Consider the following 16,532-nt stretch of genomic DNA (forward strand, 5'->3'; position numbering starts at 1 on the left):
TATATATATATAATGTATATTTAATATGCCTATAAATCAGTATGTTCATATCGTTATCATCAATAGTTATTATTATGCCTTTTTATTATTATTTTAATATTATTTTTATAAATGCTGTTTTTATTATTGTTAATAAAAAAGAATAACAAAGGCACGATTTAAAACACTTTAACTTTTGCATAGTTTGGCTTTGCATTCATATTTCTTTTGGTAATTATTTCATAAATACGGTATACAGTAAATTAAGGGCCGAGTTTTGGGGTCCGAGTTAACTTCGGGCCGAGTTGACATGCGGCCGAGTTGACTTGGGGTCGAGTTGACTTGCGGCCGAGTTGACTTGGGGTCGAGTTGAAATGAAGCCGCGTTGACCTGCTTCCGACGACGCGATCCTCGAAAAATCGTCTTCGCGGTTTGCAATACAGTAATCAGAAACACCCATAAACGCTCAATAGTGACGTATGGAAAGAGTCACTAGCGGAACCTACTCAATTAATCGCCATAACCTTGCTAATAATAGAAATGAGGAAAGACAGGCCTGTAAAGATAATAAAAATACAATAACGCCTATAGGCCTATTACTCAATTTCGGAGTTGTAATGGCTGTTTTTAGAAATCTCCTATAATCTGTTTATTTTGAAATCCCCTGAAGGGTTTAGCCTACTTGAGAAAAAATACTTATGACAATAATGTGTAAAATCATAGAGCAAAAATTCTTTGCTCTATGGTAAAATCGAGTATTTTGACCCGGAGAATATTTTCCCTAGACAACGGCGGCAGAAGCGGGATGGGGAAGGGGGCATTGACCCCCCTCCCACTTTTGTGAAATTTCCCAGCACAAATATTTAACGAACACTATGCAATGTCATAATTATTTACTATTATTATTATTATTATTATAAATATTACCATAATATTTATACTTTTTTATCACCATTTTTAAAGATTCCCAGTCCAGTGACAAACATTGTTAACACACGTCATTATTATCCAAAATCTAGATAAGATACTATTAACTATAAATAAAGTTCTCTGAAGGGTAACTTGAGTGTTTACAACATTGTAGTTAAAATGTATTTTGATTGTAAAATCTCTACAGTATTGAATACAAATACTTTTCACTTAACATTACGAATTAGTTATTGTTAAACAAATGGAATCAGTATTATAGGCTGTTATTTTCTTCAAAACATGCATGATGAACGACATTTTCGTAATAATGATGTTCAACGTAGAAAGAATGATAAACATAAAATGTTGTAAACAAATGAAGCGAAGCGTAATCGCGAACGGATGCAAGCAGTACATTTTCCGATCTATCATCATCAATAACATATAGTAAGCGACCGAGACAACTCAATCTACATCTATCGAAGTATATGCTTTCAACTAAAAATCATCGGATCACAATCAATCAATGTCGATCATTCATGATCTACGGTATTCTTCTCTACTAAGAGATAGCGTAGAATACGAACGCTTGTCTCAATCTATTTAATGCATTTTGCATTTTTTAAAAGTTTTGTGGACTTTTCAATTGAAATTTTGTTTCACTACAGAATTGGATATAATATAAATAAGTGCGATCAACTTTACATGTACTACAGTACAGTACTTCCAAATTGGTGATGAATGTCGAATTGTAATATTTTTAGCAGAGACGATAAAATGGTTTACAGTAGTTGGTCTAGCAAGCATCATTCTTTTGGTCAATGATCTGTATGGCATGGAGTAAAGAATACCTGTACTTCTTTACTCCATGGTTATGGCCACGTGGCAAATGTGTAATGTATCTTTATATATCTGTAATATATATATTAATATATTGATTTGATTATATAGGCCTATATATATATGTATGTATATTACACACACACACATATATATATATAAATATATATATATATAAATATATATAAATATATATATATAAATATATATATATATATTAATATATTGATGCTATATATACCATGGCTATGCAGCACCACCATTGATCATTAACATTGATCATTGATGGTGGTAAAATATGGTCAGAAATTCAATAATTGAAAAGCAAACGAGAATTCCTAACCAAAGGTTTTATTTATTTCAAAACATTGGTGGTGAATGTCTTATTTTTTTCACTTACCTAATATGAAAGTTCTTACAAATTTTAATTAAAAATGTAATCATCACAATAAAATGCACAAATTTTGTATAACATTTGATTTATTTAAATAAAAAGATTCTTATATAAAAAGAGCATAAATGTTAATACATTACACTGTGTAAAAGCAGGTATGCATTACCAAGTGTGTAACTGTTTTGTTTAGTCTCCATTTATTAGTGTTATAATGAGTAAAAAGCATGGTAGACACTATCAGCTCAATGTTGTATCAGACGTTATATTTTTAACATAAATTATAAATAAAAATGGAGAAAAAAAGAAAATTATATTCAAATTTAGGTCTGAGAGTCACTATCACTCCTCAAGTCTGATTAACCATTGTTTATAGTCTCACAAACAAAAATCTGAAGTGGATGCATGAATGGTTGAAATAAATAGTACAGTATAAATATATGGACAACATTATAATAAAAATAAATTCAAACATGTTTTAAGTATCTGCAATATAGAATACAGAATAGAAATGATGAAAATATTATACCCCATTGTTTTTGAAAGACTACAAATGACCAATATAGATAACAAAACATCATTTTTTGCAAATCCAGTTGCTTTAGTCCAATGTTTCTAATGTTCGTGAGTGTGCATTCATCCATTTGTGGCAGTTAAAAGCATAAACATCCTGTTTAGTGATTGATTACAATGCAGTGCAGCATTTCTTTTAAATCTAAACGCTGATTGTTGTCACGTCAGTCAGCTTACTCAATTCAATGCGACACAATCTGATGGTGCCTGTTAAATTAAACCAACAGAAACGTCTACGAATATTGAATTGCATTAATTTAATCACTGTGATAAGTGTCATAACCATTGATTGCACTTGAGTAAACACTGTGTTGCATAGACTCCACTTGCTTTGATTTTAATCTTGACTTCACCATCTTCATTCCGATTCTCATTAGCATGTAAAACCATCCCAATTGAAGAAGTAAGAATCCAAAGTTACCAAGGTTACAATGCCAAGGTATTGACGAGAACGCCTGATACATGCTGATTTGTTTGTACTGTGCATACGAGTAATACATGAATGGAAAGATGAGTAGTCGAAAACACACAAACACAAAGAATAACAAAATGTTGATAAGCACGTACAGTCTTGTGTTATCCTTTTGAATCTATTTTGGGAAAAAACAAAGGAAATTCAATTACGCCATCTTATTAAACATGTTTTCACTTTCTGAATCAAAATATTATAAACATTTCTTTTCAAAATGCTTGCAAAATGTTAATTTACATAATAGAGTATTTATGTTTTTCCAGTTATTCCAGGTATCGTAATGTTATCTGTTGTATTTGTTGAGGGCCATTTAAGTCAGCATTGCTTTTAGGGCTAACCTTGTGAAATACGGTTGAATAGAGAAATAATAAATCATGTTTAATAATAAGGTATAGAAAAAGCAATGTCTATAGTTATAAAACATTATCTACAACATAATTTATAGCTACACATTAAAACATTTACACTGGTTGTAGTAATTCACACAAATGAACAGATATGATGAGGTGTGAGAACTAAATATGCAAAATATGGATCAGAGAATTAGCTGTACAGACAAAGACTAGAGCATCAAGCTTTGTCTTGTGTTAGTGTTTGCCACAAATTATATAAAGTGAATAAATTCTAAATATAATCATATCAAATGCAATAAATACCTTTTTCAACAATACTCTTGCATTGAAGAATGGTGTGGTTGTCTCTGATAATAAGTAACATCCTAAAAAGAAATCTCCAAGTCCTTTTCTAAAATACTACAATGATAGTAAAAAAAAATATGGAGTTATGTATATCTTATTGTATCGGATAGTTTGGTTGAAAAACTTGGGCAACTGTTAATGAGACACTGATTTTTGAATTTTTAAAACCTGGGGAAAAAAGAGCGTATTAATCACCTTTTTTAAATTATGTTCCCCAGTTTTTAAATATTCAAAAATCTGTATCTCATTAACTATTCCCCAGTTTTTCGTCAAACAACTATTTTGTCTTAGAAAAATCAGTTCTACAACATATCAATTTTTTTCCCCTCCAAATATTATGTGACAAAAAATGTGATATGCCCATATTTGGGTGTAATATGACATCATCATACCTATGAGTACATCACACAAATTTGTCACATAAAATTTTGATAGAGTTAAAGAGCTTCAATTAACTCGCCCCTAAGCCTTATGAGATATATTAAAAGAATAACACACATATCAATTTGTTTGGTCTACTTTACTGCAAATGCACCGCCATTTTCTAAACAGAAGAAATAATTGGTACCTACTGTACCAGTCAAATGAATAAGCTTGATGGTGGACATACATTTCTACAGTGAGCAGCTTAGCTCAGTCGCCTAATCTGGTGGTAGCCACTGTGTGTGCGCTGAATTGTGGAGATCTATAGGTCCCCGGTTCAATTCCCATCGCTGCCTCTCCTTGTATTTCAGCTGGAGGGCTGAAATACAAGTTATAATAGCGCACCGTCTTTCGGATGACACGTTTAAGCCGTTGGTCCTGTGTGCATTGATGGCCCATGTGCACGTTAAATAACGCAGTACTCTCTTCGGAAAAGAGTAGGGGATTGTCTCCCGGTGTACTGCCCAATCACCACCAGAAGGACCCCACTGGAAATAAGTCTTCTTCTAGACTTTCGTGGGCTATCCTTGGTGTTTACACCAAATAAATCCAATCCAATCCAATCCAAAGTGATATGCATACAGTAAATTGGGAATGTATTTTTAAGTGTTTTACTAATGATTTATCGTTCAAAAAATTTCATTTTTATATACCCATTCTGGATAATATATTCGCCCAAACACTGCACTGTGCATTGCACTCAATCTGTTCATTTTTGTCTTTCTTATTACATGTGCGCAGTATTAAAAACGTTTTGTTATGTGGTCAAAACAAGCCAAACAAATTGATATAATTTGTAATAAATAAACATGTTTCAAATTTGTGCACTTACTAATATAACTGGAGGACCAATGAGAATGGTGAGAACATGATGAGCAACAAATACACCCCTGGCATTCAGAAATTTGCCAACTGCTGTCCAGTAAGGTAGGCGGAGTATTTCATATTTGGAATGGCGATAAACTATAAACATTGCATAAACATCATATGTAAAATATGCTGTGTTGATGACACTATAGGGTTCTGCTAACCACCATCTGTAAAAAAGAGGTTTCATTTGTTATCTCAAGTGGTATATCCAGGGGTAACATATGTCTCCACATTCCCATTTTGACACTCATCTCCTCATCATCACCAGTATAAAAAGAATTTTGTTTTTTCAAGTACCTGTCATGAATTACATCTAAATTGCAAAAAACAACTGTAGTCAAACCAACAACGGATGCAGCTATACCCTGAAGGATACATACCAGCCTATAAGAATAAAATATAAAGATAAGTCATAAATAGCAGTAATTTGGAGGGACACTGAAAACACAAAATAACAGGATAGTAGGAGTAGCGCTAGCACCAGCAGGAAGCAGGCTTAAAGCACACGTCGGACATGTTACCAAGCCCCTCCACCGTTAGAAATGACTTAGTAGTCAGATTTAGTTATAGCACTTATTACAATACCTTGGTCTCTCTGATATATTATTATGTCCTATATTCGAACACTGTATTTACCTTTCTTTGATGATTTATATATACACTGTATAACAGCATTAACAGCTATCTTGATTTATATTACAGTATATGCAATTAATTGTTTCTAGCCATACCTATTGCGTAATAGAGTGTATCTGGCGGTATTTGAATCTGTTCAACCATGAATCCTCTGTGGTCTAATGGTTATGATGCTCGCCTTGACAGTGAGAGGTCACTGGTTTGAATCCTGTCAGTCATTTTATTACACAATTTCTTTATTCATTTATTTATAGGACTACATTCGTTGAGAGCTATGCTACACAATGCATTATTGGGCGTATTCGAATGGTTGATTTCGTTGACTACGAATTTTCGTTGAGTATTATTTTCATTCGACTGGTTCATAAAATAGACTTCATTCACAACGAAAATTAACGTAAATCAGAGTGCGTTAAGTTAACCATGTGACCAAAACAAACATGGTCGATTGGTCAGTTTAGAAACAACATTTGCGTTAATATAATTTAGATTAAATTTCAGAAAATAAAAATTATAATATTTACCCACATGAAGTCAAAAAATAATTGATAGCCTAACAGAATTCAAAAACTGGATGAAAACATTTCTTTTACAAAAAATCTTTACTGCCACAAGCAGAAGCAATCTTGATAATGCAGCGTGTATCACAGTAAGTATGCAACATTTTGTTTTGCCGAGTATTTACAAGTTTTCTATTCGACTGGTCATCTTCGTTAAGTAGAAATTTACCACTGCACAGGTGGGCGTGGTTTAACGAAGAACGACCAGTCGAATATGGCCATTATGTCCTATATTCTCTGTAGCTGCCCCAAGGTTGTGGAATTCATTACCGGCTGATCTTTGTGAGCCACCTTCACTCCTTGTATTTAAAAAGAATTTGAAGGCTTATCTCTTCAATCTTTGTTAACTTTCTCATGGTTAATAATTCTCATTTATTTGTTAATCTCTGTAGTTAAATTTCTGTAGTTAAGTTGTTCTGTAGTTAAGTTTTTTTTCCCTTGAAAAGTTGCACCTCCTTACTTGAGGTAGCGCCGCTAACTTAGAAGTGCACGGTAGGGGAACCATAGGCTTATCCTTGGTGGAAGCTACCGAAGCCCAGTAAACTGTAAACGAGGTACCTGCGTGTACACGGTAGTGATGGTGACGCTATCTCAAAATCGGGGGTATTCCCCCCCCCCCTTCGCATTCTTTTGTCTTTGTTTCTTGTGGCTTCAAAACGATTTTCTGTGGAAGGCGCTATATAAATATATGACCATTGACCATCGTCCACTTGACACGCTGAGATTTTTTCTATAGTAAGTTTCGGATAACAACACTAAATAACCTCTCAGTGATCAACACCACTGTTCAATATATTAAACAGTGTAGGCCTACTAGATTTATAAGTAATGGTATGTAAAAAAGAACTAGGCAGGCCCACTGGCCCAGGGGTATTTCTGTCGTTATTTATTTGCCCTTGCACACAGTATATTTTTTTCAAACCTGTGAAAAACATATACTAGTACGGTGCAGTTACGGCTGTGATGTATAAACATTTTGTATTTTTGTATTTTTTTCACTAAATTCACAGAATGTCTAATAATAATAAACATCCTAATACAATTATACACTTGAAAGAAACCCGTCAACACAAGCAAAAAGATGCGTTCTATTGTATGAGTGATACGGCTTTGCGTTCGCATGTACACGAATTAGGAACGCTTGTGGTCCGAACGATGTATATTATGGAATGTTGACCTAGGTCAAGCCCATGCACGGCGTTTCGATGGTGACTCACGAAATGACTTCGCGTTTCTATGTGAATACAACGCGTGAACACAAACACAACGGTAGGTACGTTCAATTGTGATGGAATGATTTCGCGTTTACATGTTCACAAGCTAGGAACGCTTGTACGAATCGAAGCAATATTTTTTATAAATTTACGGCACGGCGAAACTCGTGAGGACGGTGAGCAAAACAAGACTTAGACCTAAGCCTGGCGCGGTATTCCCCGGCGTAGTAGGCTTAGCTTAGAATAGGTACTGTAGGCCTAGGAAGGCTAGTATTTTATAAAGTCTTCGGCTCAATATACAGGCGAAAATATAAATGAATGTCAACCAAGAATTTTTTTCGTTCATATATTTTAGGGATTTTGGGGCTATTTTCTGTCAGAAATGTGAAATAAAAAAAAAAAAAAAATGTTGGTCGGGTGAAAATCGAGGGTCGGGCGGGGACGCTAACCAAGTTTTTTTTTTTATTTGGCCTAATATAGCCTATGTGACGTAGGCCCAGGCCTAATGCAACTAACTATTATCATCAATGAAAATATTTAATTAAAAAATGTAATTACTACTAAAACTAATAATACTATTAATATTATTATTATTAGTAATAAAGCCTATCAGTAATAGGCTGAGACTGAATTAGGTCGCTTTTAGTCCCAGGCTAGCTTTGACAACCCTGTGTCATCCCTGGCTGGTCACACACAGTGACAAAGTCAATCTCCAGCGAGCAGCACCTCCTCTTTCTTGTCCTGAATTTTGCTTGCAGTGTAAAAGTGGTATTTCTTGCTAGCTCTTTCTTGGTTTGTCAGCTGAAAATATACGGTAAAAAAACACAAACCTATTTGCCACTTCAGTGGTAACACCTTCTGAATTCTCAAACTTCTTAGTGGAAGGTCGTAAAATATTGCAAAACAATCCAAATAGCAGAAAGAAAAGAACCAAAGATGATATGAACAGATTTAAAAGCATATTTTCTCCCTTCGGGTAGAAGGAGGAACCATGAGGAACACAACAGCCAACAGCGGGCGGTCATTTGACATTAAGCCCTCTATATTTTGGGTAATGGAAAGCAAACGCCGCCAAAATAGAGTTACAGCCAACAACGTACAGTAACGCACATTCAACGTTTGCACAAATCATCAACGTGCTCACAACAAACATCGTACTTTTAAACAAACTCATACAAAAGAACAAAATATTTTGCTGGAATATATATATTTAAAAATAGAATAAACGAAGACACACAATCATCCTAACACGGCAGCCGTCTACTAAAGTTATTATCAAATAAATACAAATCTAGACGTGAATTAGAGCCAGTAGATGGAGTTAGTTAAGAAGTGAGAATAACACAAGATTTCGGTGTTTTTTTTCAAATGTTCAACTGTTATATGTTCAACTGTTATATACTAACCAAGCATCAGCCAGTTATATAAAATCTATCAGCAATCAACTCATTCTCCGAGGAAAGGATTCAAAACTTGCAGATTGTCAGCACTTCAAAGATATGGCTTTATATACACGTTGGACTCCTCCAAGCTCTGTCTTATCAGTACTATCACACCCTCATCAATTTCTGAAGTATGAGAAGTCTGTCTCTTATACCCCTCTAGATGTGTATAAGAGACAGATATTAATTGTCTATAGCTTGGAATATGACGCAATATTATACAATAGTTCTGTTCAATCCAACTACATGCCAACACAGGAAGCGCTTCATATCGGCAACAGCGAATTTAGCACAATGTATGGAGAATAAATGGCCGGATCAATAATAATGCATGAAGGCTATCTAAAGATGTGTTTAATATGGCGGCATTACGCAATATATATAGATGATTTTCATTGAAGGAATTAACTGAATTGAATTTAATTACACTAATGAGTTTGGTCTTTGGTCTGCTATGCTTATGATTTTGAGGAAAATGAGTATACAGTATCGTTCATTTTGTTATTAACGTCATTCCTCATTATGCACGGAGCTATAAAATTATATAGCGTAATTTTATAGCTCCATTGTTTGTGCGAGTACCGTAATTGCACGAAAACATATATTTTTTTTCACTTTCTGAGGGGCGCTTATTCAAACGGGGTGCTTGTGAAAACAAAGTGGAAATTGAAGGCGCTTATGGAAATAGATGAAAATTCAAGGGGCGCTTTTTGAACCACAGTTCTAGGGTTGATTGGATTATTGGCTTGCTAAAATAAAATCAGGATATTGTTTTTTAAAAATAAATAAAAATTCTTATTCAAACGGGGCGCTTATTCGCGCGAGGGTACAGTATTCTTTGCTCGTTGAATTTTGGCGATGTTTGCCTTTCATACGGCACGCAGCATAAACATCAACAAACACAAGTTGGGCTCTGTAGTGGGAAGTGTTTACATTACATTGATTAACCAAGAAAACAACAAACTATGTTTATTCTGTGTTTATGCCAATCAAGTAATTAGGTGTTTTTCTAGCTATGCATTTTCCCTACTTGGCCTATGAAGATTAGAGGTCTGGATATAGGCCTAGGCCCAGCCCCGGGCCAAGCCTAGATAGCTAGTGAGTGAGTGAGCGCAGGTGCCTCCATCCAGGCATTCCCCTGGGTTATCAGAAAATAGCGTGCTGTACCGATAGTATAATTTGTGAAACTACACCTAACATATAAGTGGATACTGAAGGATAATCACAATGTCAATAGTGACTCTGCAGGTTGGCCAATGTGGAAACCAGGTTGGTCTAGAATTTTTTAACACTATCATGGAAGATGTTGCTGGCAGTGCAACTTCTACAGCCAGATATCCCCACTTCAATGAGCAAACTCTTACCAGGTTCTTTGATGACCCAGAGGGCAGCAAAGAAAAATTACCTGTTGCCAGAGCAGTCCTGGTGGACATGGAAACCAAAGTAATCCAGAAGATGTATGAGACATCTGAAAAAAGTGGTCGCTGGATTTATGGTAGACACACCCACTTCTGCCAGAAAAGAGGTTCTGGGAATAACTGGGCAAATGGCTTCTTTGTGTATGGACGTAAAGCTGAAGAAAATGTTTTAAACATAGTGCGTAAAGAAGTGGAGAAATGTAGCAGATTAACAGGTGCTTATATGGCTGCCTTTTGTAACAGTAGTATCGCAGGCTCATAAATTCATCAATACAGTACTGTACACTACTGTAGTACCGTATACTCTCGGTATGGATTAAATTATTGGCAGCAGGGTTTAATGGTAATTTTTACACTTTGATTTTTTTTATTTTTCTAGGTTTTTTAAACTTGATGAGCTTAGCAGGTGGCACAGGCTCTGGGGTTGGTACAAGTCTGACACAAAGCCTTCGGGATCATTACCCACACAGCTTCATTCTAAACCAAGTTGTGTGGCCACATAGTAGTGGTGAAGTTTGCCTTCAAAACTACAATTCAGTTTTGTCGCTGTCACATCTCTACAGGTCATGTGATGCAATCCTTCTGCTTAATAACGACAACTTGAATAAGATTTGCTCCCAGCTTTTGGGAATTAAGAATGTTGGGTTTAAGGACATGAACAGAGTCATAGGCCACCAACTAGCATCAGCTTTTGAGCCAGCTTACATTCACTGTGACAAATCAAGTACATGGTCTTCTGTAGAAGACACATTTGAACACTTAGTGGCACACCCAGAATTCAAACTTCTGACATCAAGGAGTGTACCCCAGACGTCTGAGCGTTCAATGGAGTTTAGTACCTACAATTGGCCGAGTCTACTCAAATACTTGAGACAAATGTTGATTGCCGACTCGTATATGGATGAAGGTATGAATTGGAGATGCTGACATTATTTGTAATCAAGAATTTTGATCAGACTTCTCAAATATCTGTTGTGGTTAAAATATGAGTTGCTTAAATTGCAGATACAGGTACATGATAATAACAGTTGTGAAATTTCAAACAAATGGGATAGGATTAAGATTTATGGGCCACTTTTTCATAGTTTTCACAATAATTTATCAGTAATCTGACAAGTATGTATGGTCCAGGGATAATGTAACCAAAGTTCCTGATAAAAAAGTCATTTTTCTAGACTTTAGACCTATAATTATATTTATGGGTTTGTGATGAATTTACATAGTACTGTATTTTTATCTATTTTATAATGACTGTAATAGGCAAAATTTCCGTAGCAATTCTGTAGTTACAGAGGTACGTCTGATTTAGATAAGGAGCAAGGAAATTACTTTCCATATTTCAAATATATTTTTTGATTTGTGTATTTTAGGTACTGTACTGTATAATTCATTATATTTGTACTGCATTTGCATATTTTCCAGGTATTAACTGGCACCTAAAGATACCACCTTCATCTTCTAACCAAGCATCAGCCAGTTATATAAAATCTATCAGCAATCAACTCATTCTCCGAGGAAAGGATTCAAAACTTGCAGATTGTCAGCACTTCAAAGATATGGCTTTATATACACGTTGGACTCCTCCAAGCTCTGTCTTATCAGTACTATCACACCCTCATCAATTTCTGAAGTATGAGAAGTCTGCTACATTACTAAGCAACTGTCAATCGCCTGTGAAGCCACTGGGGAAGGCCCTTGACAAGGGTTGGCAGATGTTTGCAATGCGGGCCTATGTTCATTGGTATACCCGATATGGTATGATGGAGGAAGATTTTATAGATTCTTTTGCTTCTCTGAAACAAGTTCATCACAGTTATGCAACTCTTTGATGTACAATACTGTACTGACTTCATCTTCCTGTTAAAAACATACAGGATTTAATAATAGAATGGCTATGACATACAATACACTAATAGAGAACAAAGTTGATTAAAAACATTTAGGTGTATTAAACATTTAGGTGTACAGAATTATAATTGATTAAATTCAGATTGTTATTTTTGTATATTGTTTATATTGTCTATCAATCCAAAAAATATACATGGCCCTTCCTCATTCGCTAATCCATTTTAATCTTGTTGGCCATTGCTTGGAACAGACTATTAAAATAAAATCGATGTTGCACAGATTCTAAACAAAAAAAGACCAATATAATACTTAGATTTTATATTCATATTACATTTATTTCATATTCAAATTTTATATTTACATTTAAATAAACATTTTCCAATCTGATTTGCACATTTGGATATCTAGATTCTCCAGCATATCATACATAGACTTCAATCATACAACTTATCTATTGATGGGGGCGCCATTCACAATTAACAATGTCGGTAACTGAATCAGATACAGTATACAGTACAGTACTCATTTAACAATACAGAAATTAGATATACTGTCTATGATTAGTCCTAGTTAAGCTCTTAAGCATGCAACTAATACATTCAAAAGGTAGAAACTGCTCAAGTTGACTTCAAATGAGATAGATCAAAACAACTGGCAGGAAAAGAGTGTCAATAAGTGGTAACATTAACATTTCTGCAACTAAATGCTCTCAGTAATGCAATATTATTACAGTCTTAACCAGAATATTAATATTTAATCTGGTTAAGACTAATAATATTACAGTCTTAACCAGATTAATATTTAACCTGAAAAGTGAAGAGTATGGAATCTGAAGAAGATTGGTTAGGATTGAAAGACTACAAAAAGGATAATGATAATTGTGAACAGCAGCCCCTACAGTTAATTTTTGCTTATATTGGGAATACATTTGAACTTGCTTAAGTCGAATCCAAAATGGCATTAAAAAATTGTTTGACTTGGATAAAATTTGACTTGCACATTGTTAGTTAATGGAAAACAACAATTTACCATGTAAAATAAGACTAAGAAATTAGTTGAGTTAGGCAAATTTGACTTAGGCAAGTTTAAATGTATTGTGATCATGTGTTGTTACTGTATTTCTTTTTTGAGTAATTGAAAAATATCATTTTTCTATTAAAAACAAATCAAGATTTATACTGCATGGTTTAACTGTTAAAATTCTAAATGTACTTATACAGTAAACAGTTCAACATAACACAACATCATAACATACATCAATATAGCTCTGTAACACTGATACTGCAATAAGTTTTGAAATCAATAATTGTAAATAAATGGTAAAATCATTATGATTTTTCTATGACAGGGCAGTAACCAGGGGGATTTCTATGGTTGGGCTGTGAGTACCAACCTCATTGCATCAAATATTATTAAAATGATGATGAAATTCACCACTTACGGGTCTTGATTAAGGAGTTCATAAACATGGAGATAAACTGGGGCATAGACATGGAGGAAAGGATGCATAAAATTGTACTATGTCTCTTCCTTGTGAATATACCCCACTTTCCCCCTGAATAATTTCCCCTGCCATTTGGTCAATCTCTGAATTCTGATAAATTGCATTTAACTTGGTGTCTATTTCAATCAACACATCACAAATGAGGAAATTATATATTATACTATAATGTATAATGTAGTTGATACAATTTATCAAGCTTATCAGAATTCTGTAACAACTGTACTATGTTATACTCAATGTATTCGATACAATTTATCTGGGTAATCACACTATTATAATGTTATAACATACTTGCCAAAGTCATAACTATGGTGGTAATACAACAATATGGATTTGAACTACATGCCATTATCAATAAAATGGAATGAAACTTGATACAGTACTAAATTTACATCTTAATTTTGGCAAGAATTACAGCCATAGCAAAACCCCATAATGCTGTAAACAAAGATTAATGAGACTGATGTAAATTTTTATTTTCAATTAAATGGGTGGCCCTAATACTTATAAGGCTTGACATTTCCAAATGTGAATCTATGCCTGGAATGCATGCCAAATAACAGTAACATCAATGATATAATGCACACATTATTTAATTCCTTGAGCAGGTACAGAATTAACCATGTTTTCAACAAAAGAGGACATCATCACAATATGTACACAAATTAAATGGTTAAGCACTGAATGTTTCCCACAATGCATCAGTACTGATACTTATCTATCATTTGTTTATTGCTTTATTTTACTAATTATTGGAAATAATAGAGGGGATGTTTTGTATACAAGTTCAGGGGAAGGAAAGGTGGTGATGAATAGGAAAAGTACAAGGGGATAGTGGAGAAGATATTAGGCTTTACAGTGCACAAAAAAAAATAGTTAAGTCAATAACTATTTAAAAAAAAGAATATAAAACATTAAGTGTCAGTTTAGAAAAGTAAGTCTAAATGAGCATTTTAAAGGGGTAATGTATTCCAGTATATGGAAGCCCACAACAATTGAAAAGCCTGGTCCTGAGTTCTTATAAGAACACAACAAGAAAAAGGGGAAAATCCAAGGAGAGGAGATGAAATACAGTTTATATTCTGATCACTTCAAATACTTTTTCAAAATAAATTCAATAAATATGTTTTGGAACATACATTAGATATTGATAAATATAAATTGCTTTATATGGATAATGAAGTATACAATGTACTTAATCATGAGCCAATATACCATCTACCAATCACTCTCATACTCAACACACTAAAGCTGCCTATCACAGTACTCCACTGGGTATATAATAAACACATTGACAGTTTACTACAGGACTTGCAAGGACTTAAACCTGTGTTTTTGGCAAACACACAACCATTAGGCGAAACTTTTTTATACCTGGTTTAGCGAATCCACCGCCCGCCAATAATGATGATTTGGAATAAAAATAAAATTTTATTTTAGGCCGATCAGCAAAACCGCCATGAAATTTCAGAAAAAAATATAAGTTTTCTTTATTTTTATTATGCATGCCGCTGCCTTGAATCTTCAAAAATAAGATATGTATATTTCTTCCTAGTTTAAAGCATCTAACTATCCCATTACTACACTGTTTACTGTACATTCACCAATAAAATTTTACTTTTATTTTTTCCTAGGTCTGAATGTTTTTGTCCAAAAAAAAATTTGCTACATAAGAAAACTAAATTATATTTTTATATTTTTTACGCCCTCTGACGATCAAGGTACAAAAAAGTCACGCCTTATAAATTCATATTACTAATAATTAATTATTATTATTAATACTTTAAGCACAATTTGTTGCTGTTAGCTATTCAAATATTTTTCTTGCTACTTTTAAAATAAACTAATTAATATTCTGTTGGCAAATATTTGACAAGTGTTGACACATACTGTATAAACTATGATAACAATGTTTCTATATAGCCTATGGGATCAATATACTGTTGCAATAACACAATTATAATATTTTATATTAAACCAATATTATTTGCTACACACCTGCACTGGCCTGATTCTAATTAAACCATTCTGGAAGACATTTTCCTATTAATCTACATGTCTTCAATACATACTATGTAACACATTTGTTAAAAACAGTTTTAAAATTAGGAATAATGTTCTGAAGTTTAGGAAAAATCATCATTAATGTCTGTAAAAATGTACAAATTTTGAGTTTTCAATCTGCCATATATAAAGTTTCTTACATCATCAATGAGTATTTTCCTTCATTTATTCTTTTCATAAAACATACAAGACACCAATGATGGAAACAATTATCTATATTTATAATTAATAATCATAAATAAATACTGGATCAACTCAGATATGGCTTGCAATATCTATTATACTGTGATTGATAACTGCTATTAAGATCATTGAATCAGTTACAACTTGTAATTGATAGTGATACTGTATTATCATTTACTGTATAGGCCAGATTAATATTAAGTAATACTATACTAAAAGGGGTACTCATAATTAATAAGAAACATACAATGTTTCAATTGCTAAATTGCTATGCAGATTACAAATGACTGAATAGTATTACAAGACCAATTGTTTCCACTTCCATCCAACAGCAAGTAACTACAGTACTTAAAGACAGAAGATGCAAAATGGACTTATAAACTAACACCCGATTCACACAAGACAAAATCTAAAACACACTTAAGCCCTGTCCAGACTGTCACATTTCATTTGAGAAAAACATGTGACATGCCTAAATATGGTCATGGTGACATATTATGACCATATA

General features: G+C 33.7%; 2 protein-coding genes across 2 annotated transcripts; one reads left to right on the forward strand and one right to left on the reverse strand.

The window, feature by feature from the left end:
- Positions 1–2,190: 2,190 nt before the first annotated feature.
- LOC117118337 (TLC domain-containing protein 3A-like) lies at positions 2,191–8,586 on the reverse strand. The gene is made up of 5 exons (XM_033262898.1): positions 8,396–8,586; positions 5,453–5,539; positions 5,118–5,322; positions 3,821–3,916; positions 2,191–3,282 (listed from the first exon to the last, which is right to left on the reverse strand). The coding sequence occupies exons 1-5, from the start codon at positions 8,524–8,526 to the stop codon at positions 2,950–2,952; spliced, it is 852 nt and encodes a 283-aa protein (XP_033118789.1). The 5' UTR covers positions 8,527–8,586; the 3' UTR covers positions 2,191–2,949.
- Positions 8,587–9,892: 1,306 nt separating this feature from the next.
- Positions 9,893–15,255, forward strand: LOC117118340 (tubulin delta chain-like). The gene is made up of 3 exons (XM_033262901.1): positions 9,893–10,640; positions 10,805–11,332; positions 11,848–15,255. The coding sequence occupies exons 1-3, from the start codon at positions 10,235–10,237 to the stop codon at positions 12,252–12,254; spliced, it is 1,341 nt and encodes a 446-aa protein (XP_033118792.1). The 5' UTR covers positions 9,893–10,234; the 3' UTR covers positions 12,255–15,255.
- The last annotated feature ends 1,277 nt before the right edge of the window (positions 15,256–16,532 follow it).

The sequence above is a fragment of the Anneissia japonica genome, unplaced genomic scaffold (genome assembly GCF_011630105.1).
Source record: "Anneissia japonica isolate Jap-2015-1 unplaced genomic scaffold, ASM1163010v1 scaffold6083_len184754_cov179, whole genome shotgun sequence".
Classification (NCBI taxonomy): Eukaryota; Metazoa; Echinodermata; class Crinoidea; order Comatulida; family Comatulidae; genus Anneissia; species Anneissia japonica.

Excerpts from the sequence above, each read along its gene's own strand:
- LOC117118337 (XM_033262898.1), bottom strand. The coding sequence starts at position 8,526 with ATGCTTTTAAATCTGTTCATATCATCTTTGGTTCTTTTCTTTCTGCTA. Across the intron at positions 5,540-8,395 it reads ACCACTGAAGTGGCAAATAG|GCTGGTATGTATCCTTCAGG; the intron begins GTTTGTGTTTTT and ends TTATTCTTATAG. Across the intron at positions 3,917-5,117 it reads TTGGTCCTCCAGTTATATTA|TATTTTAGAAAAGGACTTGG; the intron begins GTAAGTGCACAA and ends CTATCATTGTAG.
- LOC117118340 (XM_033262901.1), top strand. The coding sequence starts at position 10,235 with ATGTCAATAGTGACTCTGCAGGTTGGCCAATGTGGAAACCAGGTTGGT. Across the intron at positions 10,641-10,804 it reads GAAATGTAGCAGATTAACAG|GTTTTTTAAACTTGATGAGC; the intron begins GTGCTTATATGG and ends TTATTTTTCTAG. Across the intron at positions 11,333-11,847 it reads CGACTCGTATATGGATGAAG|GTATTAACTGGCACCTAAAG; the intron begins GTATGAATTGGA and ends CATATTTTCCAG.